Consider the following 26,148-nt stretch of genomic DNA (forward strand, 5'->3'; position numbering starts at 1 on the left):
GCTTCAGCCTCTTGCAGGCAGGGTCTCTACTGAACTTGTTCACTGTTGTATCTCTAGCGCCCAGCAATGTGCCCATAACACAAAGTAGGTACTTAGTAGTTGGAGAGAGACAAGAGGTCCATTAGTTAAGTTCCATTTGAAATCAGTGGCGTGAGAGACAAGTGATGAACCTTTCTAATCCGAGTTTTCTCATCTTAGTCAAATTTTGCATGCAGTCTTATAGACAAGTTTGCTTGGGTTGTTTTTAACTGAAGTCTTCCATTAAGGATGCTATTTCTTTTTTCCGACCTTCACTTCTTTTCCAGTATTTGACCTCAGAAAATGTCAGGAACAAAACACTCAGAGCCAGGAAAAGGGGAAAGAACACACCTACAATGATCACTGAAGTGCACTTTAGAAAAGATGAATTAGAAAAAAATATTACCATCCCCTCTTATGACAGCCCGCTGTGATAGCAGCGGCCCCATGCTCTTTAAAGAACTTTTTCAAAACCTCGTATAGCATCTTATCTCCCACATTTCTGTTGTAAAAACAGTTTTTATATAATTTTCAGACAAGAAGTCTAGGGTTGTTAGTGGTTTTCCCACTTGCCATAGAGTAATTAAGTCAGCCAGCTGGGACTGGAGTCAGGTGTCCTGATCCCCAACCTACAGAGACTACGCTCCTGCCCCTGTGAAATAGGAAGGGGTCACCATACGCCATGACGAGGGTGCAGCAGAGGCAGCTGCCCTGCTTGTGACAGTTGCTGTCCGCTGTGTACAGCACTTCCAACCAGATGAAAGTCTTCCCTTCACTTGTGTTTTAACACCGTACCATTGCTCAACTGTCTAGGCTGCAGACTCTGGGAAAGATACTTTTTGAAAGTCAAATGCTTGTATAGAAAAGAGGAAAAAAATCAGTATCGCCTCAGTAATTTAAGTGAATCGAAGGGAAAGCTACCCTCCATTGAAGACTGTTCTGAAGTAACAGAAGAGAGGTTTTTAAGAAATGTAGTTATATTCCTTTAGTTGTACTTGGTTGCCAGTTAAAGGGTTACCTAGTAAATGTTCTTGGAGGTGGTTTTAAAAGTGAGTAAAAATGAGAATATCAATTGCATGTGTAAGAGCTTAAGTGCTTGATAAGCCTTTGAAACAGTACTCTCTTGAGCATTATAATCATTATCCCCAGTTAGTTTGTTCCACATAGAGAAGAGGAAAATTTGGCTCAAGGTTTGTCATCATGTTGTCGTCTATTGACCTGCCTGTTGCCCCAGAGGTTTTTCATTCACACTGCTTCTGTAGTTCCTTAAACAACTCTTCAAAACAGATATTTCACAGAAGAGGTAACTACGACTTCAGAAAAAGGCGGTAACTGGCACAAGCTTGTGCTGCTATTAAAATTCAACAGACCTGAGGTTCCCACCCATGTTCCTCAGACACCAGAGGGCTCTCCGTGCTCTCCCCCTGGCTGTCCTGCCTCCAAGGCTGTCTGATCCAAAGTCATGGCATTTTCTGATAAACCTCTCACACACATCACAAAAGCCAACGGTTAATATTGGTAGGGTCTCTTTTTCCAAAAATAATATTTATTTAATAACAGGAGCAAACACTTACATGCCAGGCACTATTCTAAGCACTTTACATGTATCTGTTTATTCCTTACAACAAGCCTTTACAGTAAATACTACTATTATTATTCCTTTTTTAGTAAACCAAAGCAGAGAGGTTATTATCTACCAGCCAGTCTCTGGTCACATAGCTAGTAAGTGGGAGATTAGAACCCACTGTCTACCTATTAAGATATCTTCTTATTTTCCTATGTCTTCCTTCCTCTCCATTCTTGGCAAGATTGCAGAGTTCAGTTTGCACTCAGTTAAAATTCACGGACATCTAAAAAGGAGTCTGGAACAGTGCTGCACATAGAAATACGAGGAAAACCATATATGTAACTTGAAAAAAATTTGTAGTCACATTAAAGAGGTAAAAAGAAATAGGTGAAATTAATTTTATGCATGTAGCTTATTTAACCCAATATACCCAAAATATCATCATTTTAAAATGTATTCAGTATACACAACTATTGAGATATTTTACATTGTTTTTTTCCTATGTCTTTGAAATCCAATGGGCATCTCCCTCTCCCAGCACATCTCCATTAGAAGTAGCCCCGTTTCAAGTACTCATCCACCACATGGGGCTAGTGGCTGCTGAATTGGACAACACAGGTGTCTGGTTGGAAGGCTAAGAGCTGAACTCCAGAAACTGACTCTTTTTATTTTCCCGGACACGTGTTAAGTGTCGGAACGTGATTAAAATGTGCAGCCTCCCCCACCCCTAATGTCTCTTCCCTTTCCCTGCTTTATTTTTCTCCATAGCCCATTTGATCTAACACACAAGATAGTTCTTTCATCCAACTATTGTCCTAGAATGTTAGCCCCACAAGGGCAGGGCTTATGTATTTCAAAACTGCTGTATCTCCAGTGCCAAGAAAAGTGCCTGGTGCGGTGTTACTCGATAAGTACTTTATTGAGTAAACGATTGAGTTAATGGCCCAGAGAGTGATCAGGCTCTTTACAGCAGAGAGGACATCTGTAAGCTGGCAGGCTGGCTTGCAAAAGATCATTCAAACCAATCACTGAATAATTAACAATATAGAGCAAAAACTAACCGCTTAAAAATAACAAGCTTGGAAAAATTAAACCAGAATTTCATGCCCTTTACAATGGTGTAGGGTGGGAGTGAGAAGGCACTAACTCTGGATCACAGAAGCCAGAAGTTGTAGACAGCAGCTGTATTAATGATAGTTAAGAATCTAACGTGTTTCGGTTGTTTCTATAATTCTCCACTGGCAGCACAAATTTGCAGAATAAAGGAATTTTACAGCTCTGTGATAGATGAAATAAAACAGATGACCTCTCTCTAAATGCCTTCTTTCCTTCTTGGGAATTATTCACATGTGTTTTATGAGAGCAGATAGTCCATTTTAAGAACTTGAAACTTCTAGAAAGCGATTTTTTTTTTTTAATTTTAAGAAAAGTTTGAGATTTACAACTAGTTGTGAAATCAGCTAGTTTTCTTCTTTGGTTTAATTTTATCCCTAAATTTTTATGTAATAATAAGATCATTTTTATTTATAATCCAAGGTTCAAAATGATATTGAAACTTTATTTTTCTCATTGTATTTTTCTTAAATCACATACCTTGTTGATGCAAATTAGCTGTTACTTTTAAAGAAGAATCCATTCTTTAATTCACGGAATTTTTTATGGACAAGAACAACTATAAAACATCTAATAACAGTCCCTGTCTTATCCTAAAAACCACATAACATATCGTGACTTACGGTAAAAGAGGAGGGAGACCACGCCTTACAGCGTGCCTTGACCTGAGATGTTTTACGTAAGTTTGGTACCTAAGCTTCTTGTGAATCTCAAAACGTGGAGGTGCCCTAAACAAAAGGTAGCATGGAACGAACAGGCAGAGGCTTTGTGCAGTGGTGATCTCTCTGGGCCCTCTGGTTGCCAGGTTCCCAGGTCTAACCCCAGTGCTTTCATTTTCAAAGTCTCAGTTGAACAGAACAGAGATGCTTTCCCAGAGGGCCGCGCTGCTTGCTTTCTTTGAGTGGAGAAGTTGCACTGTGGCCATCCTTACGTCATTAGGATGTGTTTGCCATCTGGGTGGCATTTTAATTTAGCACTTCATTGTCAGAGTGTAGCAATAAATAATAAAAAGTGAAATCTGTTCTACTGAAGGACATGTGTGTGCACAGAAATGAGTATATAAACTGCACAGTGGATGAAAATTCTTTTTGTTAATGAATAATTTCATATTAATATTTCTAGGATAACTTAGTATACTCTCATAAAAGTTTTTTGAGTTTCCTTATAAATTTGATTTTTGAGTATTATATGTTACCATGAATTCAGGCTACAATGTCTAAGTAATAGACCTGAAATTTTGCACTCCCATAAGCACTGACAACACTTTGCAGGAGGTAATTTGTATACTAAAAGAAACAGGGCCCTCACCTTAAAAATGATAAAACAAAATTAAAGAATTGAAGAATTTCTGTCCAGCCTATTTGGACAGTGTGGCTTGGACTCTGGGACTTAGGCCTGAAAGTAAAACCTCTGTGACCATTTCTGCTTCTGATGATTTCACCTGATGATTTAGGGACAAATTGATAGATACGATTTCCGGCTCTAAAACAAAGCAAATGACCTATTGTCTTTTGATTTAAAATATTTGAGAAAATCATATAAATCTGTAAAGTTTTTTTTTTTTTTTTTTTTTAGTTTGTAAGGCAATATGTGTATATACAGTAAAAATTCATTGCTTGAGCTACCCTGATTTAGCATCTGTGATTACCTGGATAGGAGCAAATTAAAATTTATGTTTGTACTATATACAAAGAAAAGCTGTGAGTATTTTTCAGATGGTCAATGAACTATTTAAATTACCTAAGAAGATAATTGTTTTCTGATAACCATAAATTACTTTGAGTCTATCACCAAGTATGATACAATTGAAATGCTAGTTTTAAACTATTTTTATCAGCATGTTCTTCTCAATATATTGAATAAGATGTCTTTCACATCTCCTTGCCACACCATTAGCCTTATTCTATATAATGTATGTGCCAGAAAGTATTAAAACCACATTCTCTTTTAAGTACTATGTAAGTAATATGAATTCACTTTGGCTCTTTCCATAGCTGATCTGGAAGAACGAGGATTTCTAGGACATTTGCCCCAACTTCTCTCCCACCAACTCGCTAGCCCCTCAAGATAAGAACCCCGCACTATATAATTTGCGTTCATGTGAATTAGTCAGCTCATGACAGTGTTGACAGATTCATCCCCATGTGTGCAAAGCTGGTTTGGGAATATCAGAAGCAGGAGTTGCAGGGATTATTGGTTAGAAGAGGCAAGTAAAGGTGTGATTTGCTTATGTCTGACAGAGCTTTCAAGCTCTGTGTGTGCCTTCTGTCAGCTTAGGACAGAGGACAAGAGTGTGGTGCAGTTGCTCAGTAGCTCTTGGCATACTCAGGTCACTAACCAACTAAGTGAAAAGTCAAATGAAGAGACGAGGTGCACCCTTGTACACCAGTGGCAACCTGATGGCAGTGCTTTCAACACCCCTGGGACCTCTGCACCCACTGTTTACCCACAGCTTTAGTGACCAGAGGACGAGGGTTCTGTCAACTCCAAAGCATGGAGACGTGTAAGGACACTTAGGCCTCTCTCCTCTAAAATTAGTTCTGGGTCTGCATTCCTCTAACATCCTTCCTGACTGATCTTCGTTTAATTCTGGAAAGCGTTAGTATGTGTTACTCTGTCTAAAACAACTGTTGGCCTTCTGTCCTGCTGCCCTCTGCTTTTGGCCTTCTGTCCCTTATATTGGGGTTAATATTACCAGTGCCGAATGATTTGTAATGCCATGAGATCGTTTGTGACCCAAATGAGCAGAACTTTTCCTTGATCCACAGTCTCTTTGTCAATGAGTCATCCATCCTTTCTCTCCATTTTTATTTCATTCTATTTGGAGTGTGAGTTACAATAGGTAAGGACGATCTCAGTCAGAGACAGTTGTAGCTAATTCCACATATAAAAAAATGAAAACTTGATTCAATCTTGAACAGTGTTCTCTTTCCAGATCAGGCTATAATAGGAACTTGATCTTAAGTTTAAATGACACCTAAGTTAAAGGTTATTTAAGGGCAGACACTTCCTTTCAATCTTGTAAAGTGCATAGTAAGCCTCAACTTTCCAGCTCTGTACCTCCAAACTTCCTGTTATTTGTACTCACCTGTGTCTTCTCTTCTGCATCATCAGGGGATGAGGTATCTTCCTCTTCAAGGCCAACTTGTCCACCTCTCATATTGACCCCACTTCCACTTACCTCTTTCCGGATGTGCTTTACTCCATTATATATCTCTTCTTTCTCCTGTGGCTTGTACCTCTGTCTTCTTTTACATATTTCCCTTCCATTTATAATCATGGTATCTCCCTAAATAATGCCTTATCCTGAGCTCTACACCTCCTTTCATCTGCCATCCAAAAAGCAGGCTATACTCTCACCTTCGTTTTACTCACCTTCACTCCACTTTGCCCAAAGAAGTTTCGCTTCCAATCTCACCAGTCTGTCTGGTGGGGAGTTAGTTACACTAGCCTGGAGCATGGCTGGTCAGAAGGAGAGCGGAAGGGAGGAAAACTTTTAAATTCTGCTCCTGCCTCCCCACTACATTGCCTTGAGATGTCCAACTCCTTATCTTTTGTCATTGGAATTGGTAGGAGTAGGTCAGGTGGTCAGTGTCTGTGGTATTATCAAAACAGGGCCTCAGCTGTGCTGCAGTGAGATGTTGTTGAGAATAGGAAAGGGCTGAGCCACACCCGCTCATCCCTTCATTCCTCTACATCCAAACCCTGTAGCCTGGTGAATTACAGGACTGTTGACCAAGTGCTGTTGCTTTGAATCTAAACAAATTAATGGTGAATCCCTGTCCACAGGAGTTGCCTAATGACTTAGTAGGAAAAGGACATTATCAGTGTTGGTTCTGTGTTGCCTGGAACTCTCTGCTCCAAAGCTTAAGCTTCTGTCTTTTCGAAGTCCCTGCAAAGGACACAAGCCTGCCCCTCATCCCATTCTTTGTACCTCCAAATGATCGTGAGCTCTCAAACTAAAATTACTAGACTCCTAAGGAGTGCAGCTCTTAGTAAAGACGATAGGTGATATGTACCACCTGGAACTGATGGAGCAAGAATTTAAATTGAGCATAATACTCTCAAGGTGATACAGGAGGATGCTAGCTTGTCCCTTCTTGATGCAGGGACAAGAAGTCATGAAAAACCAAGTGGAAATATTGGGTATGAAAATAATATGGTTGTAAGAAAAACAGGATACAGGATGAATATAGCTGAAGAACTTGTTAGTGACCTAGGAGATCAGAATGGGGGCTGCAGGAAAGGAGAAATAAGTAGACAATACAAAAGGAAAGCTAAGTGATATGGAGAATAGAAATAGAGTAAGACAGACTTCTATCAGACTGGTTAAGAAAAAGATGCAGATAAATATAGTATGAAAGAGAAAAAGTAACTAGAGACACAAAACAAAATAATAGAAGAGTATTGTGAACCAATTCAAAATTGAAAGTCTCAAAAAACTGTATATTGGTAAAGTCAGCACAAAAAACAAAACTCAAGTAGGCCAATAAATTTTAAAGAAATTGAAATAGTTGTCAAAGATCTCCCATCCCCAAATTCCTAAACCCAGTTGTTTTAGGAGGTAAATTCTACCAAACTTTTAAGGAACAAATAATTCCTATCCAAAATAGGGTCAATAAAATGGGAAGTGAGGGGAGTTCATTTCGTGAAGCAAGTATAATCTTGATTCCCAAACCTGATCAAGACAATAGAATGAGAGAAATAGGGCTTCCCTGGTGGCACAGTGGTTAAGAATCTGCCTGCCAATGCAGGGGACGTGGGTTCAAGCCCTGGTCCGGGAAAGTGCCACGGGGCAACTAAGCCCGAAAGCCACAACTACTGAGCCTGTGTGCCACACTACTGAAGCCCCCGTGCCTAGAGCCCGTGCTCTGCAGCAAGAGTAGCCCCCGCTCGCTGCAACTAGAGAAAGCCAACGCGCAGCAACGAAGACCCAACGCAGCCAAAAATAAAGTTTTTTAAAAAGAATTATTATAGGTCCATTTCATTATAAGCATCTATGGAAAATTCCTAGATATGATATTAGCTCACAAAATCCAACAGTGTATTTATAAAATAATATATCATAGTCAATGGGGTTTGTTCCAAGAATATAAAAGTGATTCAACATCAAAAAACTAAAAAACTTAAAGATCACATGATCTCAATAGTTTTTGTTTGTTTGTTTGTTTTGTTGTTGTTTTTTTCCGGTATGCGGGCCTCTACCGTTGCGGAGCACAGGCTCCAGACGCGCAGGCTCAGCGGCCATGGCTCACGGGCCCAGCCGCTCCGCGGCATGTGGGATCTTCCCGGACCGGGTCACGAACCCGTGTCCCCTGCATCGGCAGGCGGATTCTCAACCACTGCGCCACCAGGGAAGCCTCAATAGATATTTTTAAAAGGGTGAAACAGTTTAACACTTAGCCATAAAAAAAAAAAAAAATAGACTGTTAGCCTAGATAGACATCCTTAGCTTTATAAAATCCATATAGGAAAAGACCTACAGTGAATATTTAATGAAGGAAGTTTAAAGGCATTCTCTAGGATTAGGAACAAGACAAGTACATAAACTTTCATTTTTCACAGTACTGAGAGTCTCAGACTCTACATAAAAGGAATGAAAAAAAGGTGAATCAAAAGAGTGGAAAGAGAGGAGATAAAACCATCATTGTTTGCAGATGAAATGATCATCTCCCTAGAATATTCTACAGGATCTAAATAGAGCCTATTAGATACAAAAGTTCAGCAAGGTTGTAAAGTCAACCTGTTAAATTCAATAGCCTTTCTCTACACCAGAGGTTCTCAAACTTTTTAGTTTCAGGACCCATCACACTCTTAAAAATTAACACAGATCCCAAAGAGCTTTTGTTTATGTAGGTTATATCTACCAATATTTACCATGCTAGAAATAAATTTATAAAATGTTATTGTTTCAAAATAAATATAAACTCATTACTTGTCAACATATTTTTATGAAAGAAAAAATTTCCAAAACAAACAAAAAACTATGTAGTGAGAAGTATACAGTGTTTTACCTTTTCGTACATCTCTAATGGCTTCCCTAATAGAAAACAGCTAGATTCTCATACCTGCTTCTGCATTCAGAGTATTGCAATATATTATTTTGGTTAAGACAAGAAAAACAAATCTGGGCTTATATGTAGTTGAAAAGGGAGGAATATTTTAGAAAACTTTTCAGGTAATTGTGGGTTTTCTTCTTTGATATTATACCAAAACTCGGCAAGTGGAAGTTTGTTACAGTTTAATTGAAATGTGAAGTCTGAAAGCACATCAATGAACTTTTCATGCTATTACATTAAATTCCACTGGTTTATCATGTATTTTGAATAGATCTTTCACCATGCATAATTTTTAACATTATGTATTGATTATTTGAAAAATATGCAGTGAATTGTGATCTTCTTAATGTTAACAAATATTTTGTAATATCAAAAAATCACCCTTGTGAATATCACCCCCGACTCATCAGAAGAGTCTTAAAGTATTAGGAAGCTGTCAAGCTCCTGACAGATACAAGTTTTCTAAAATTCTACTTTTCCTTAAAAGCTCCATTTTATCATTGGCAACAAATACTATCTATTGTTTCCTTAAAGTGAGAGGTTTACTTCATTTTTCAGAAAGTGTCTACCAAATTTCCAAGTCTGAATAACCATACTTTGTCAGTAGTCAAGTGGTTCTCTGTGAAAGAAAACAAAAAGCAATTGGCTCAGCCCTGGACTCAAACAGTCACACGAACAATTTTCCTTGAGATTGTCATCGTACTTCAGTACACAAAAGTGCTTTATGCAAACTTCTCATTTTGTCACAGATGATACTTTTTTAAATGTATACTCAAGCGTAGAGATTCAATGAAATTAATAATTTTTTACTCTTTCCTCAAGGACATTCTTATGTAAAACTAGCTGTTTTTCTTGAGTGAATGGTGATAAAGAATACGTGATGAGTATAATTTAGCACCATAACCTTGATTCATGCTGAGGTAACAGTTTTACCCACTATTGCTTTTGCATCATTACTGTAAATGTCAATAGAATTTAAAAGGCAAAACATCTTGTTATGAAAGTACTTTTGACTATGCGGGCCCCCAAAAGGTCTTAGGGATCTACAGTGGTCCATGGACCACACTCAGAAACACTATTCTGCACCATCATTCAACTAGATAGATAGATAGATAGATAGATAAATAGATAAGGTACCTTTCATAGTAACCACCAAACTATAAGGCATCCAAGAGTTAACTTAGCCAGATTATACAAAACTTCCTAGACCTCTATAAAAAAAATTTTGAAATTCAAATAAAGATCACAGAGAGTAATGTAAATAGATGTAGAGACAGTTCATGTCCTTAAGAGAGATGACTTAATAATATATAAACTCTCCCCCCAAATTAATCTATAAAATCACTGCAATGTCCATCAGAATTTCAGGATTTTTTTTTTTAATTTGATAAAGTTACTTCAAAATTTAAGTAAAAGAATAAAGGATACTGGAAAACTATATCACCTTAAGGAAAATATAAAACAGTATGGAGACTTGCCTTGCCAGATACTAAGACAAATTACAAAACCATCACCAAAGCCCAGGCTGAGGCAGATACTCAGAAGAGGAATGTAGAGACAGAGTCATGTATAAATGGGAGACTGATATGCTTCATCGAGAATAAAGTGGGACCACAAATCAGTATGGAAGGATGGGCTGTTTCAGAGATGTTAGAAAGAAGGGCTCACTAAATGGATTAAAATAAACTGAAGCCCTCTCTGATAAAAACGTGGTCTCCAGAGAGACCTCAAAGTATTGAAGAAAACATCTATCACTATAAATGCATCATTACTCTTTATTGTAACTATCTTCAACTAATATTTTCACCTTTTCACATCCTCAGTTTTCTAAGTTTCCAATTTACTTACTTCATTTTCTACATAGAATTGTCAACCAACCATTTATGCTTGAAAAAACTACTTCACACTCTGAAATGAATGCGCCATGAACCACATTGACTCTCAGAGTTTCAGAAGAAGATGTAAAATAATGAGGTAAATGCACAAGATAATGTATCAGGAGTACTTAATTAAGTATGTCCCAGATTCCTCAGGATCTGGAAAAATTATATTCTTCCAAAAGCTTCTCTTGTGTGAACATTTGCCTTCTGCAAAAATTCTTAAAACATAAGCACCACCTGAGAAAACCAAATGTTTATGTAATATCTCTTTCAGTTTGTTCCTTACTGAGAACTATTCCCTCAGCCATGATCTGTAACACTCTGAACAGCTCTTGCTAGAATCCTATCTCCTTCCTCTGAAGATGCATGGAAATCTCATTACAAGTGTTCAACACCTGTTCCCTAGAAGGTCTCAGAAATGATGTCAGGTTATTCAGCTCACTTGACAGTGTGTCATGTATTTTTTGTTTCTGTTTTATTTTTACTTTTATATGGAATGTGATTCACAGATAAATGCAGTCTTGAAATAGCAAGCTTTCCTCCTTTCATGAGCAGTTCTGTAGAATTTATCATTCTCTAAATCCAGGGTTTGAAACCAACTGATTGATGACCCTCTTATTTATTTACTAACACATGTCAACAGGTAACCAGGTGACATGCAGCAGTGTGGCTCCTGCAGCACCTTGTTAATCCGAGTAGTTTAGATGTATTAAAAAGTCTTTTCACTTGGACAGAACGAGAGTAATGCAAACTGACAGATTTCACCTCTTTATTTCTCAACAGAGTTTGTAAGTACTCAAAGCCTAGACAGATGACTAGTTTGGGAAATTAGGGAGATTTCTTGTAGACCACAGCGAAGTGGACGTAGAGCTTCAAGCACTCAATTTAAAAACCTAATTGAAGAATTTGTAATGCCGGATTTTTTTCAAAAGGGAAACCTATAAAATATCCCTGAGGCATCATCAGTGCATACACACACATTCACAGTGGCAGGCAGACCCACGATGTTAAAACCAACCATAGAGATACTCAGGATGTCACCAAGCCCAACCCTACTCTCTACACTTGGTCTTTACACTTGTCCAGCTAGGAGACTTTCTCCAAATCTTGGCATCAAATACTTTATCATCATTAATGCGTGAGATGGCTGCCCTAACAGATCTTAATTATGTGTCAAAGGAAACAAAGACATATGTACAGACGTCAAGATCTTTTGACTAATTTCTTAGCACCCAAGGCTACAAATCTTCAAATTATCTCTTTCATATTGTGGTTGCTGTGTCTGGGAAGCTTCTCATTTCTTCTCCTTCAGCTTGCTTCCCAGCTGGCAAGCCTCTGGAGTGCCTTTCACCGTAACCATTGCTCATTCCTGAACAAACCGTCTTCCCCCCCATTGCCTCACTGGATCCTGCTTGCCTAACCCCCACTGTTCACAGGCAGACTTTCTCCCTGAGAATGGAAAAAAGAGCATAAGGGGCAGGAGAAGTATAAGTGTGGAGGTGTGAAGGTATTCCCTTTATGTAGGAATGTAACAAACGACCATGGAAAGGCTGCTTGTTTCAGGTAAATGTAATTAGAAGACAGGAAGATCTAGGCATGAAATTTAAGACGCTATAGGCTTTAATTATATGATAATTTAGTATTGGCATGGCATAATTGAGATTATTCTGATGGTTTTCAATTTCTGAATCTGAATTATATTGGGGAGAAGTAAATATGGTGTATGTATATATATATATATATGAAGAGCAATAAACCAGGGAAGGGACCATTTCTCAGTTTCAGCTGCTGAATGTAATCTGTGTATGTGAAATACAGATATAGCTATCATGGCTAAAGACCAAGTCTTTAGAAAAGCCCCTGTTGTGCAACTAGCTGACAAAACTGCCAGTGGAAGAAAATTTCTGCTGTCATTAGAATCCGACCACATAGTTTTAGTCAGAGCTAACCAGAGCAAAGTAAATATGCATGTAAGAAAATTTTTTTCTCTTTCAAGCCTTCATAGGCTCTGCAGTCAGCAACACGATGCAGTAATTTCTTCCTGTGAGATCTTAGATCTTCTGGTTTCACAGATTTAAGGAGAGCCAGAATCTCAACAGCTAAAAGGACTAAGTTACAACTTTAATAAAACTCAAACCAAGGTGTCTGTTTTTCCAACCTTTTTTTTTTTTTTTTCTTTTTTGGCCGCACTGCGACATCTCAGTTCCCCAGCCAGGGATTGAACCCGGGCCATGGCAGTGAAAGCCCAGAATCCTAACCATGAGGCCACCAGGGAACCCCCCCGTATTTCTCCACTCCTATAAGTCACATAATTATAAAAGCCTGTGACAAATGTTAAACCAAATAATATTAAATTGTGTGTGTGTATCCTAATAATCCTCTCTCTGTAATTCCATCACCATCATGCCTTTAAGATCTTAAGAGGAGACGATGCCTCCATATTCCTCCTCAAGGAAGATTCACAAAGTGTCACTGACATTTACCTGCAGAGGTATCTGACTTTTTATGGCCAGTCACTCAGGGATCACCACTGGCTGTTGGCCTATGGAGATTGCTCAGTTTGCATCCAGTTTGACTGCCATTGCCTCTAGTCCAGTGTCCAATTCTCCTTTGCTCTATAGCTGACCATTTCCTTAAAAATGAACTTATTGATGCGAAAGATAAATCCAGGTAAAGCAGCTAATGTGACTGTGACTGCAGGACAGTTATTCGAAAGCAGTGTATCATTAGCATGGTTAATTCCAAGGAGGTATTAACTGCAACTGTTGGTTTAAATGACAGGGTCATTAAACAAGTTGGCCCCGAAGGGAGCCTTGGAATTAGGAGGCCACAGACCTATTGTTTTCAAACATCTGTGGCATTGGTATTCTCATGGATTTTAAACATCCATAGGCAGGCCATAACATCGTAGATTATTTTCATTCATCTAAGGATTGTCCAAATATGTACCTCATCCTATCTGGGATAACAATACTGAAAGGTAAAATGTGTTCCGATTCTACACAAAAGTCACCTTTTTCCTAAAATGAAGCTTATGTAAAGGTATAGCTTGATTTCGGGTAGGTAAAGGAGGAAATAATCTGAAGGTTAAACAGGTCATCTTTGTTTTTCATAAACACTAGTAGTTCTCAAAGTGCATTCCCCAAACCAGCACCATTAGCATCTCCTGGGAACTGTGAGTTCTTTGACCCCAAGCAAGACCTTCTGAATCTAAAAACTCTAGGGGTAGTGCTGTCAATCTGTGTTTTAACAAGCCCTCCAGGTGATTCTGGTGCATGATGAAGTTGCGAACTACAGACCTATACTGAAAATACTCCATTCATTGATTAGAGTGATGTATTATGTCTGGCACTCATAGAACCATAATAGGTTGCAGTCAGACAAGCCAAGAGAGAGTCAGTGGTACACAATCCTTTTGCATCAGTTGACAGTACCAAGTCTTGGGGCGTCACATACTGGGCAGGTGTAGGTCAGGCTGGAGAAGTGGGGTTTAGATTTAGACACCGCCTCTCTCCTGGATTCTGAGGTGGTCTTCTTAGCCAGAAAGTTATATACTATTCCCTCTTGGGGACTAAGTCGAGGGAGATTCCCCCCTCCCCCCGCCACCGCCCAGAATCATCTAATCTAGTCACAAGCTCTAAAAGTGGCAGACAGGTGGGAGGGGGAGGGGTTGTTTTGTCTAATGGGAAAGTGTTTGATCTCCTGCCCTCCTTCCCTCTTGGGATGAAAAGGCCCATGAGTATTGAGATCTGGCAGGGGTACGACTCCCAAGGGCCTAGCTGTACTAGACTCTGGTGTTGTATCACTCACCACAGGTTGCTATGCCTGGAGCTAAAGGATGGGTCAGAAAATCTCAATAAAATTTACACTTTCCAACTGAGTCCTCAGTCTGGATCATGCAAAGAGGGAGAACACTGATCCCAGACAAGAATTAAGGTTTAAATCGGGACAGACTAGGGAGCCAGTAGAAATTCCTTGAGCCAGCTGGGTTGGCCTAAAGGGGTGTATGAATGGAAAAAGGCATTTAAGATGGAGGTGGTAGCTCAGGTGGAACCATTTCTGATCTCTTTAATTGGTACCAATCATGTATGTGCCCATAGCAGTGTGCAACGTGTGTAATGTGGTTTTGCCCTATGTTTTTGTAAGAGGGTGAGGTGGATGGTAGGAACAGTCACCATCTACTTTGGTGGAGAAGGGGCACAAGGAAATAGAAGGGTCCGTTCCACCATTTCTCATCGGGGTCTGTGGGTAGATAAGTTTTTCTGACCAGCAGTCCACAGAGAGGGTGCTGACAGTCCTTGCTACTGAATGAACTTTAGGGTTTCAGGTAGAAGAACTCAGGTGTTGTACCCTTGGCCCAACTTCCTTGTTTAGTTAAACCTCACAAGGCAGAGCCTCACTACTTGGGTCTCCACAGTGTCCCATGTAGATGCTTCCATGTTGCTGATCTCCTTACTCCTTCCAAACTGTAGGCCTTCCTTTAACTCCTTTCTCTAGAAAGTAGTCATTTCCCCATATTTTCCCCCTCTTTGCTCTTCTTTTTTTTTTTCTTTATTTTTCTTTTTTTCCCCAGGACCTGCAATTCTCCCCCAGTCTTTTCTTCAGGCATAAAAGTTTCTTACCTCAGTTACCTCCTGAGTGTCAGGGCTTTCTCCCCATTCATCTGATTTTTGTCCTTTAGAGGGAGGGAGTTCTTTTTCTTCAGATGGGAGGAGGAAAAAGATGGGAGACTTCAATGTCAGACTGCTGCTTTCTCTGATCTAATGTTTCTGAACTCAAACACCCACCCACTTAAAGGATAATTTGATTCTGAAGAACTCCATATATTACACATGAGCAATTTAAAGCCCTCTTTTTGATATGTCTTTGAACCTATTTCTTGCAAGCTAGTAACTCTTTTCTTGCATATTGAATGCATTTAATTCACTCTTTTTCAGAGCTTTATTATCGAACTTCCTCATATTGACCAAAAATGCGTGGGATGCAGCTCTATCCTCTACTTTATAAACTGGTTAGGGAAAGAGATACATAAATTGTTTGAAGGCCGAAATACTGTTTTGTTCATCATTTTATCCCTTCAGTTATTAGTACAATATCTTACATGCGATATATGTTTGTTGAATCAAATTCAGGGCCACAAAATCTGGGGATGTTGAAGAACCAGCAAGAAGTCTTAGCACAAGGGAGGAGATATGGGGATGTATGTATATGTATAGCTGATTCACTTTGTTATAAAGCAGAAACTAACACACCATTGTAAAGCAATTATACTCCAATAAAGGTGTTAAAAAAAAAAAATCTTAGCGCGTATATAGGAATTATATGTTGGCGCACTCTAGCTGTTGTCATGACCTAGATGCAGAGGAGAGTAAACAAGGCAGTATTGCAGTGGGATTATTGCCATAGCCCTTCAATCCAACACCATCTTGAATTCTAGTCCTTGTTTAGCTGCAAGTACAGATACAATCAGTCTGTTAAAAGTTAAGGTCAAATACATTTCAAATTTCTGTGTATCTTATATGGAGAAAAATGGACTGAAATGATTTTACTGGTCTTCTCCCCATATCCCCTTACAACCTTCACAGTGAACACCATCGTGTATCCAGTGTGACAGGCAGTGGCAGGAAAGGAGGCAGCCAAGGAGAGGATGCTGAGAGTATGCACCCTCTTTGAAGCAGGGGAGCAGAGTTAAAGCCTGCTAACACACAATGGTCAGGCTGTCTCCTTACATCTCCCCACCTCCGACTTTTTTTTCCAGTGAGATCTCTTCTTAAATGTACAGAGGTGCATAATTACAAGGAATTTGCTTTGAGGGGCCAAGCAGTGTTGCCATAGAAAAGTAAAAGTGTTCCAGAATGAAGAAGTATCGTAGCCAAGTGCAGTACATTGAAATTCATCAAGAAACCTTGCTACTTTGGGTGTATTTGTTTTAAATGCCTCTATTTGAAATGTGTTACCAACTATCAGCAACTTGGCGTGAGGCTTGAAGAATATAGAGGCATCGGTAATGCTGTAGAAATGTTGCAAAAAGAGGGAAAGTGGACATTTTAAGGGGGAATTCTCAAATATTCACAGTGCTTAGAATTTTAATGGAGCTATTGATAACCTTGTTATCTAGTAGAGTTCTAGCTACAAAATGCATTAAACTTCTTGGCTGTAGTCAAATGAGTGGCAGCCAGAGATGGCATACATAGTATACTTGATAAAAATGCTGTTTATTTAAAGCATTAGAGTGGTCATTATGTTCAAGTACAAAGTTTTGATCCTCTCAGTAAATTTAATCTGGAAAGAATAAAGTGTTTCAGACTGTTTTTAAGTTTCAGTAGAACACAGGGTACTCTGTGAGTTTTTCCTTAAGAGAGTGTCAAGTGTAAAAGCTGGTTTTGATACATTCACACATAAACAGAAATAAGTTTTCAGGTTGCTTCCTCGATTCTTTCCCATTATTGCCTACTTGTGGCTAAGGATATGGTGACTTTATAAACTCAAACTTTCAGCTATTTCAGAAGTTTATATTGAACATATATATTCAGTTGAGTGTGCGTATGTGTATGTTAATCCTATTCAGAGAATTTGAAAATGGAAAAGAATTCAAGTCACTGTATTATCACTGTTTCAACCTCTCCAAGACACTTTTCCCTAATCTGGAAATGGGGCTCCTGATTCCCTAACTTTCAGAATGGTTTTAGGGGTAGAGTAAATAATGTACTAAAGTATGTAGGAAAAATAAGTTTCTCTTCTGTGATCAAAACAATTACATTTTGTTGCCTTTCCCTTTCCTCATGAAGTTGAAATGATATAATCCAATATAGGTAAAGCCCCAAATTTATAGGAAGCATAGACTCTGTTAGCTAGAAGGAATCTTAGAGCATATATGGTTCAGTGATTCTTACCATTTGTTTGGCTCATGGACTACTTTGAGAATCTGAACGTTATGATCCTTCACTCCCCAAAAAATGCCTCTATACACAAAAATTAGCATATAATTTTAAGGGGTTCAAGGACTCCCTAAAACCTATTCCTAACCCCTAGGGTTAAGAATCCCCAACTTAATTCAACACCCTCAATCTAAAGATGGAGGGACTTCCCTGGTGGCGCAGTGGTTAACAATCCGCCTGCCAATGCAGGGGACATGGGTTCGATCCCTGGTCTGGGAAGATCCCACATGCCGCAGAGCAACTAAGTTCGTGCTCCACAACTACTGAGCCTGCACTCTAGAGCCCACGAGCCGCAACTACTAAGCCTGCGTGCCGCAACTGCCGAGGCCCCTGCTCCTAGACCCCGTGCTCCACAACAAGAGAAGCCACTGCAATGAAGAGTAGCTCCCGCTCACCACAACTAGAGAAAGCCCATGCACAGCAACAAAGACCCAATGCAGCCAAAAAAAACAAAACCAAAAAAATCTAAAGATGGAAAAATTAAAGAATGTGATACGCTCTTGAGAATTAAAAATTATTTTGAAAACTCTTCCCCCAAAATCTCTAATAATTTAAGAACACAGCTTTCATCAATTATTTGAGCAGTGTCCTTGGACTACAGCTGCATTTCATTGGTGGACTTGCTGTCTCGTCCACTCTTGGTTTGTGAGTGACAGAAGAGCTATTTGCAATCCCACACAAAGTGAAATGAAATAATTTGGGCGTTGATTCTATTTTTAACATGCCCTTTCCCAAAAATTATACTACCGCATTCTCAGTAAGCATTCATTAAGTACCTGTCATGGTCCAAAGCCTATTCAAGATAGTGAGAGCACAAGATCACGAGACCCAGTTTCTGACTGATCTGGGCCTAGTCTGGTAACAGCTCATGAGCTGGTAATAGGGGAACCCAGAGGGAGGAGCGACTCACCCAGCCCCAGAACCTTGAGAAGGTCCTACATGTAAGGTAGCGTTAAAGCTGTGTCTTGAATTATGAGTAGGAGTTTTCCAGGCAAAGGATCCAGATATCCTAACTCCCTGTGCATGCAGATTTTACAATGCACCACTTTCCTTGTAGTTTAGAATAATTTGCTTACTTTAAATTTTACGTACGTGGTAATTAGGTGGGGTGACCCATCGAAGACCCATTTGGTAGTTTCATCAACCACGCATCTTCATTCTCTGAGCCATGGAATCTCCAAACCTCAAGGTCATTGTCCTCTCTGACCTGCAATTTCTAGTCACTCACAAAGGCTTGCAAATCCTTTCTTCAGAGCGACCCTTCTACCTTTCTCTTCTTTTCTGTTCCCATTACCATCTTTCCATAGTTCTCCATACACTAGACCTGGTCCCCACCAGTCCTTCCTTGTACTACACAACCACAAATACGTTTTCCCAAAATTAATTTATTCTGAAGCCCGGCAAAGAAACATTTGCTCCAGGTTACCAGATAGGATATAGTTACTGAGTCTGTTTATTTTCTTACTTAAAGCCTGCCACAGTCCAACCTCAGGCTCCTCACCCATCATTTCCCAGAACTTTTTTACTCCAGCCAGGCAAGTGCAGGGTAGAGATGCTAAGAGCCCACACCAAGTCAGGTCTCACCTTTACCACATGTTAGCTGTTGCATTTCATCTCTCCAAGCTTGTTTCCTAATCTACGACTTACATGAACGGCTTAATCAAACGGCTTAAAGCTGTTAGGAAAATGAGTGTGATGACACATGGGAAGTGCCTGGTGCCGGGTCTGACACGTAATTGGCTCTCAGTAAATGGTGACATTTGTGGCCACCTTCATCATCACCTTCCTCTGAAATGCACCCCATCTCTGACATGCAAGCATTTCTAGAAACCCTTCCTGCTCTTACCCAGGTCATTTGCTTCTCCTTTAGGACCTGCTTCAGGTTCTGCTTATCTTCCCACTGATGTCCGCCCCCCCTAAATAAACCTGCTCTCATCAGTCTCTCCTAACATCCCCTGCCTTCCCCTCTGTTTGCTTTACACTGCTTCCAAACTTTGAAGTTTCCTCACTGCAGTAGCGAGAGCTGGCCCCAAGTGGAACAGATTGTCGTGCAAAGTCACAAGCCTCCTTGACTTCACCCTCGTTTGAGGTTGTTGAAGTGATCATGAAACAGAGGGGAGGTTGGCTAGTCGATGTCTAAGGATCCCAGCAGTAGTGATTTTTGGAGTCTAAGTGGTTTAAGAGCAGGGACATGTCTTCTACTTCCTCCTACTTCCCACAGCTAAGATTATTGTAGGCACACTCAACTCTGTTGTGTTTGGCGGACTGTTTTCCTGAAGAATCATCCTACTCTTTGATCCACTGATGAGCAGTGGCTTTAATCCTGCAGGGGAGTTTGGGAGGATGTGTATCAGGGTTGGAGGATGGGAAGCCCCACGTGCATCACACTGTGACCCATAGTGAGCTTATAAAAAGTGTTTAATGAACAAGCACCAATCATAGGCTGTTTCACTGAATCCTGTGTCCCTTGGGAACAAATGAAGAGCAAATGGAAGTCTTCCAAAGTTAAGGCTGAAGTTATAGGGAGATGTAGAGGGACTAGATCTCCTGCCCCGCCCCTGCCAAAAAACAAAAACAAAAAAACTCCTTAGGTTCTACAGAAGAAGCTCTTTATCGAAACATTTTATTTCTCTTCCTTACAATCTCCATACGGGGGCAAAGAGAGAGTCCAGAAACGTTTATCTTTAGTATCCTTATTGGAAACTCTATTCCTCACATTTTTGAAACAGTTTCATTACACAGGGCACCTCTAATTTTTGCCAGTTCGTTTTCTGTCTGAAATCAGCTGCTTTGCCTTCTCTGTTGCTGAATTTCAGCTGCACTTAATCTCATTGTGGCCTGGCCTTTTTATACCAGTTTGCTGTAATGCTGAGAGAACCTTCAGCTTTAAAGAATGGCTCTTCACCCCTCCCCAGGTGGAAGGGAGGAAATCAGTTAATTGCAGCCTGTCAGAGTTGTTTTAGGTGACTTTGTACTGCTTCCATTTAAGATCAACATGAACCTTAGACATTTCAGGCTGGAAATGTAAATAGCAACAGAAAAGCCTGCGTTTCACTAATGCCAGGAATGACTCATCTGGTGAGAATGGTATTGTATTGATAATACAATACAGAGAGAAGGAAAAGACCGTGGTATCTGCCTTTCTTTGTATGTCTGACCTTGAGGAGAATTATAACTTGTTTGTTGCAGAAGTTGAGCATCTCATGTGCTGATGCACCTGTTAGTTCTAATATGTTAAATGGCAAAGCACTTGCGGTTTCCCATGATTGCTTTGTGGGTGAAATGTTTTCTGCAATCTGGTGAACTGATTTTTTTTTTTAAAGACTGTATTCATTTGTATTTCTTTTCTCTCATTTCTCAAAAATATGCTTTCTCCTTCGATTTCAACACCCTGGTCTCATCATTAACATCTTAGAATCTGCTTGGCTTTTTATTTTCAAGGTAACATTATTATGATTTGTTTTTAATGCAGAGACCATGAACCAGGCGACTCCCGCTAGGAAGCTGGAAGAGGTTCTTCATCTAGCAGAGCTCTGCATAGAAGTCTTACAGCAGAATGAAGAGCATCATGCAGAGGTGATGGCTCGTTTTAACTGTCACATAAAGCCTCACATAATGCTTTACCATAGTGGGAGTAGCACTGAAGAAGTGGCTTTTGATACACATCTGGCCATTTATCTACAGAAAACTGAGAACGTGTGCATTTCCTGGAAATATAACTCCTATATGTTACAAAGGAATTGTATATGTAGATAATTTAGTATCTGTTCCTGACAACTGTCTTCCTGTGAGGAACATGGGAGAACTTATGGGATCTGCCTAAGGTGTACAAACTAGTAAGAAGCAGAGCTGGAACACGAACCCCCATCTTGTGATGCCAGATCACTTGCTTTTCCCCCGTGCCCTGATTGCTTTAGTTTAGAAAGGTAAGTTGATCAATGTGCAAAAGGAAAAGTAGTGATAAACTATAGGACACCAAAATTGAATAGAAGACGTTCAGAACTGTATGATTGATAACCCCAGTCTTTCACTTTTACCATCAAACTTTTCTTTAAATTTTCACTAAACCTTCATTTTTAATAGATTCTTTAAAGTTCTAGTGCTAATTATATACTGACATTCACTAAAAATATAGGATGGTATTTCATCAGGCCAACTGCTTATTCTGAGACTTAAAAGTGTCATTCTTTCTAATAGCTATGAGTTTATTTTAAAAAACAAAAGAGTTTTCTGACTGAATTAGGTAGGGAAAATGTGTAGGATTAAATAAATGTACTAAATTTCAGTGCCCTAACAGTGCTTTTATTCTTGAGGAAGCACATGAAATGAGTAAGTATGAAAAAGACCAGATACAGAAGAATTTATAGAATATTTATATTTAATGAAGCCTTGTTCTCAAAAATATAAGAAACTACAGGAAGTACGTTTTAAGCAAATTCTCAGAAAAGAATATTCATGAAACCTTGCTATGGATAACTAAGATTTATTATAGCTGGTTATAAATATGATCATTCAAAACATCTGCTTTTAGCTCACACTGTGGAATCTAGCTTTTACCTTGCATCTGTCATGTGTGAACTTGTTATGGATATTTTATTTTAAACTGAAGAAACAGCTGCTTCCATAATTTGAAGTGAATTCCCAGGAGGAGCTTTTCTAGGCTAATACTACTGCTATGTTACAATGAAAATGATTATATGATAAAATGTATGTATGTGTTGTCTTTGTCTTTTGTTAAAAGGCATTATCATCAGAGTATTAGACCTTTTTGAATTAAAAAAATATTTCTGATTGGGTATCCAATTTCATCTAAACAGGTACATCTAATATTCCTATACATTTCACAAAAATTACATTTAATTTTCCTGCACTAATAAGGAAAATAATAACTCTCCTGTCTTTTAAACGTAATTAGTATTATATACTTCCTGCAACCACTACATGCTTGTTGAAGTACAGTGTATCCAAACACAATTAAAATGTAAATATTACTTATTTTCTAATGCACAAAAATACAGTTGACTCTTTTGAACAGAGATAATCAAAACTCATAAATGTAACTCAACTATATGCCAAAATATAGAAATGTTATGATTACCTCTTTTTAAAATGCTTTGTAACACTATGACATGTCTTCATTCCACAATGCTTCCAAATTCTTGGGATTCTTCAGGGAAGAGAGGTGAGTAAAATTGTTTTCACCATTTTTCTAGCATGGAATAACTCTTTTATGTGAAGATAAGATAGAACACACTCTGGTTACACTTTTAAAGCCACCTTAGTCCCTCTCCTTGGAATTAAAGACTGTATTTCTTTAAATGGGCAACTCTTTGTTGTACTGTTTCCGTGAATATGTCTTATTAGTAATTGCATGCATAATTATTGCTGGCCATCTAAGTACAGGCCAGCTGAGAGGATTTTGTCATTTTGGTTTTGGTTTTATCTTTTAGTGTTTTTTTGGCCTTTTTCTTTTTTTAACCAGGAGATCCAGCTTTTCCTTTGAACAATATTGGGGGGTGAATTGATCTGATTCAAAAGTCATTTCCACAGTGAATTGATGGACTGCATTGTACACTGATCTCGATTTTGCTGAATGTCCAGGCTAGACTTTACTGCACAAAAGAGGACCCGGCCCGGCTCCTGTGGTGAAGGTTAATGCGTCTGCCTCAGAGACCTTCAAGTGGCCGTGTGTCAGCTCCTCTCATTTCACTTCTTCCCTCCACAGGGGCGGTTCACTTGACAAGGCCAAGAGGTTGTTTCTGTCCTTCAGCAATTTCTCAGTTAAGCAGGTTTCACGTCCTTCAGATCTTTGACAGTAACTTGCTCGTAAGACAGTCCTCCCTTCTCTCTGAAGGCCTCTCCACCTCTCCCCTCAGGCTTTTCTTCCGAATTTCTGTGTTTTTCTTTTGAGAAAGACAGTTTAAGCTCCTTTCCAGAAAATCTTGAAGGACGTCTTCCACATTCCCGTGATGAGACTGTGTCTGACCAGAAATTTAGACAAACTGATCCGACAACTGTCCATCCAAGGCCACTCACTCTGACAAAGGTGGCAAGTCCCAGACGCCAACGAGAAAGCCTTAGGCTCTCACCAGCACGCCCCCTCCACACGCACGCACCACTTTCCTGCTAGGAAAACTTGCCAGGTGCACAGCTGGTCAGTGACGGCGTGAAGACGCAGGCCAACTCCAGACTCCACACTTTCCAGGGAACCACATTGTTATTTCTTGGTTTCAGTAGAATGGCAGGTATGGGTGCCCTGTCCTAGTTCTCCTGGCAGGTTTGACACTTAGCATCGTAGCAGGGATATAAATGCAGAGAGGAGGATGACAGTGCAAGCCTGGAGATGTCCCTTCTGTTCTGTCAGGCTCTTCTCCTGGCATATCTTGGGACTCTGCTATGGGGACGGAGGGCTGGAAATATCCCTCAGTGAAGGGGCAGAGAGAGAGGCAACATGATCGATATGAGCACAGCTCAGGTTGTTACTTTGTGATTTATTGTTGCAGCAGAATCTTAATTGAAGGTCCCTAAAATATTTTAAATATGATATTGTCCACCATATCAGTGACACTGTAGGCCAGGAGGATGTCTGGCGGTAATTCGGTATTTGCAGCTTAGCTCTCGGTTCACTGTAAATGGTTGATGCATCCTGCCCTCCAGCTGGCTGGGTCCCAGGCTGCTCCAGCAGCAGAGTCAGGGCAGGGAGAGGAGTTCAGTACGGACACACATATTTGTGCACGTGGTCATTCACATGAACATCGGTGTCTGGACCAGATTATGCGTCTGGATGGATTCTAACATAAAGAGGATGGATGTTTGATTTTTAAATTTTTTTCCATTGTTTTTACTTCCTCATATCCTTATTCCTCTCTACTACCATGCACATCTAAGGACCCTCTTAAAGTGTAGTTATACAAAACTTGATCATAGACAAGATCTGTTTATTACCTACTACTAACTAAATTGCACTCATCTCAACAGTTGAGTTCATCTTATTTGCATAGTATTTATATCTGGATAGCCAGTGAGATAAATCGACATTTTCTTTTTTAGGACGGGTTTAGGGTTAGATTAGCCTGTGGTCCAACAAATATTCCTCTTTTTGGAAGAGGATGACCAGTAAGTGGCTTTCATACAACTAAGCTACAGAGGCAGAATTCAATTTTCAGCAGTGTCTCTCAAACGAAACTGCATCGGCAAAAATATCCTACCAAAAATGTTTGTTAGTCACTCACTGACTTAAAAATGTATAATATTAAGAGTAGCACTTTACCCCAACATGTTTTGAAGTATTTTCAGTTCTTCATCTCACTTGGTTATTTCAATATTTATATTCATCTATGAACACAGGGAAAGATTTTCGTGAACCAAGAGTGCAGAAAACTTATGATTCGTTTGGCAGTAGTTTAGGTGTCACCGGTTTAGTTTAGTCCATTCTGCTGGCTCCTCAAAAGCACTTAAATATTTCTAGAATATGACCCCTTAGCATTATGTTGCTGTATGTGTATGTTGGGGGTTGTGGTGATACCCTAGACACTGGACTATCTCCAGGGCTTTTAGGATCATCTACAAAATACAGGGTTGCAAGCTGATCTTTTCTTGGGAGGAAAAAAGCACGTAATACATTACAAAATCAGACACGCTATTTTTGCTCATTTATGCAGCCATATTATTTGTGGTGTTTTAAATTATGAAATGTTTGCTATATTTTGAGGGTAAAAGTAATCAAAAGCCTAAGACCTCAAAGAAATTGGAAGAGATATAAAGAAATCAGACCATTAAAAGATGCTCTGGCAAGAAAAAAATCAGAGGACATTAACATTGGTCTGATCTGCAAAACTAGACCGACCGACAGACAGGCCCTGTGCCATGTATAGTTAATTAAGAAGAGGCTGTATGTGTAAGAGCTTGGTCTCTACACTCCAGCTGACCTGGATTCAAATTATTGCTCTGTTACCTACCAACTTTATGACTTTAGGCAAGTTCTTTAATCTCTGAGTTTGCTAACCTATAAGGTAAGATAATGTATAAAAAGCCTTTCGAATAGTACAGTAAACCCCCTACGTATGAACCTTCAAGTTGCTAACTTTCAAAGATGCGAACATACAGTTCTCATGTCCAGTCATGTAAGTTAGTTCACCTGTCTGGAGTACATTGTCACGTGCGTGCGTCCTCTACAGGTGGTTGTGCTTTTGTGTACTTTACTGTACACAACTGTATAGAGTACAGTAGTACAGTATCTTTGTTTCAAGCTAGATCTACAAGAGGACAACTTCACCCAACTCCTTGCTGTGTAGCACGAGGAGCTTACTAATAAAGACCTGATGGAATTGGAGGCCCAGAGAAAGGACGAAGAGAGACGAGAGGAAGAAGTAACTCAAAAATGAAGAGATTCACGATGCAGGAAATGGCAAGGGGATTTTCTTTATTTGTGGAGGCACCGTTAGTTTTTGAGGCACGGGACCTGAATGTAGAACAGTACACGAAGGTTGCAGCAGCCCTTCAGAATGCAGTCCAGTGCTACCGTGTCATCTATGACGAGAGAAAAAGAGCTACTACCCAGACATCACTGGATC

General features: G+C 39.6%; 1 protein-coding gene across 16 annotated transcripts in view; it reads left to right on the forward strand.

Annotated features, from left to right (window-relative positions):
• The window catches only part of CADPS2 (calcium dependent secretion activator 2), a 552,734-nt gene that overhangs the window by 429,477 nt on the left and 97,109 nt on the right, over window positions 1–26,148 (forward strand). For all 16 annotated transcript variants that reach the window (XM_028489806.2, XM_055084855.1, XM_028489809.2 and 13 more), the window contains one exon: window positions 21,048–21,151. In XM_028489806.2, the coding sequence (XP_028345607.1) occupies window positions 21,048–21,151 (104 nt within the window). The remainder of the gene's footprint in view (window positions 1–21,047; window positions 21,152–26,148) is intronic.

This window comes from Physeter macrocephalus, chromosome 5, assembly GCF_002837175.3.
Source record: "Physeter macrocephalus isolate SW-GA chromosome 5, ASM283717v5, whole genome shotgun sequence".
NCBI classification, from domain to species: Eukaryota; Metazoa; Chordata; class Mammalia; order Artiodactyla; family Physeteridae; genus Physeter; species Physeter macrocephalus.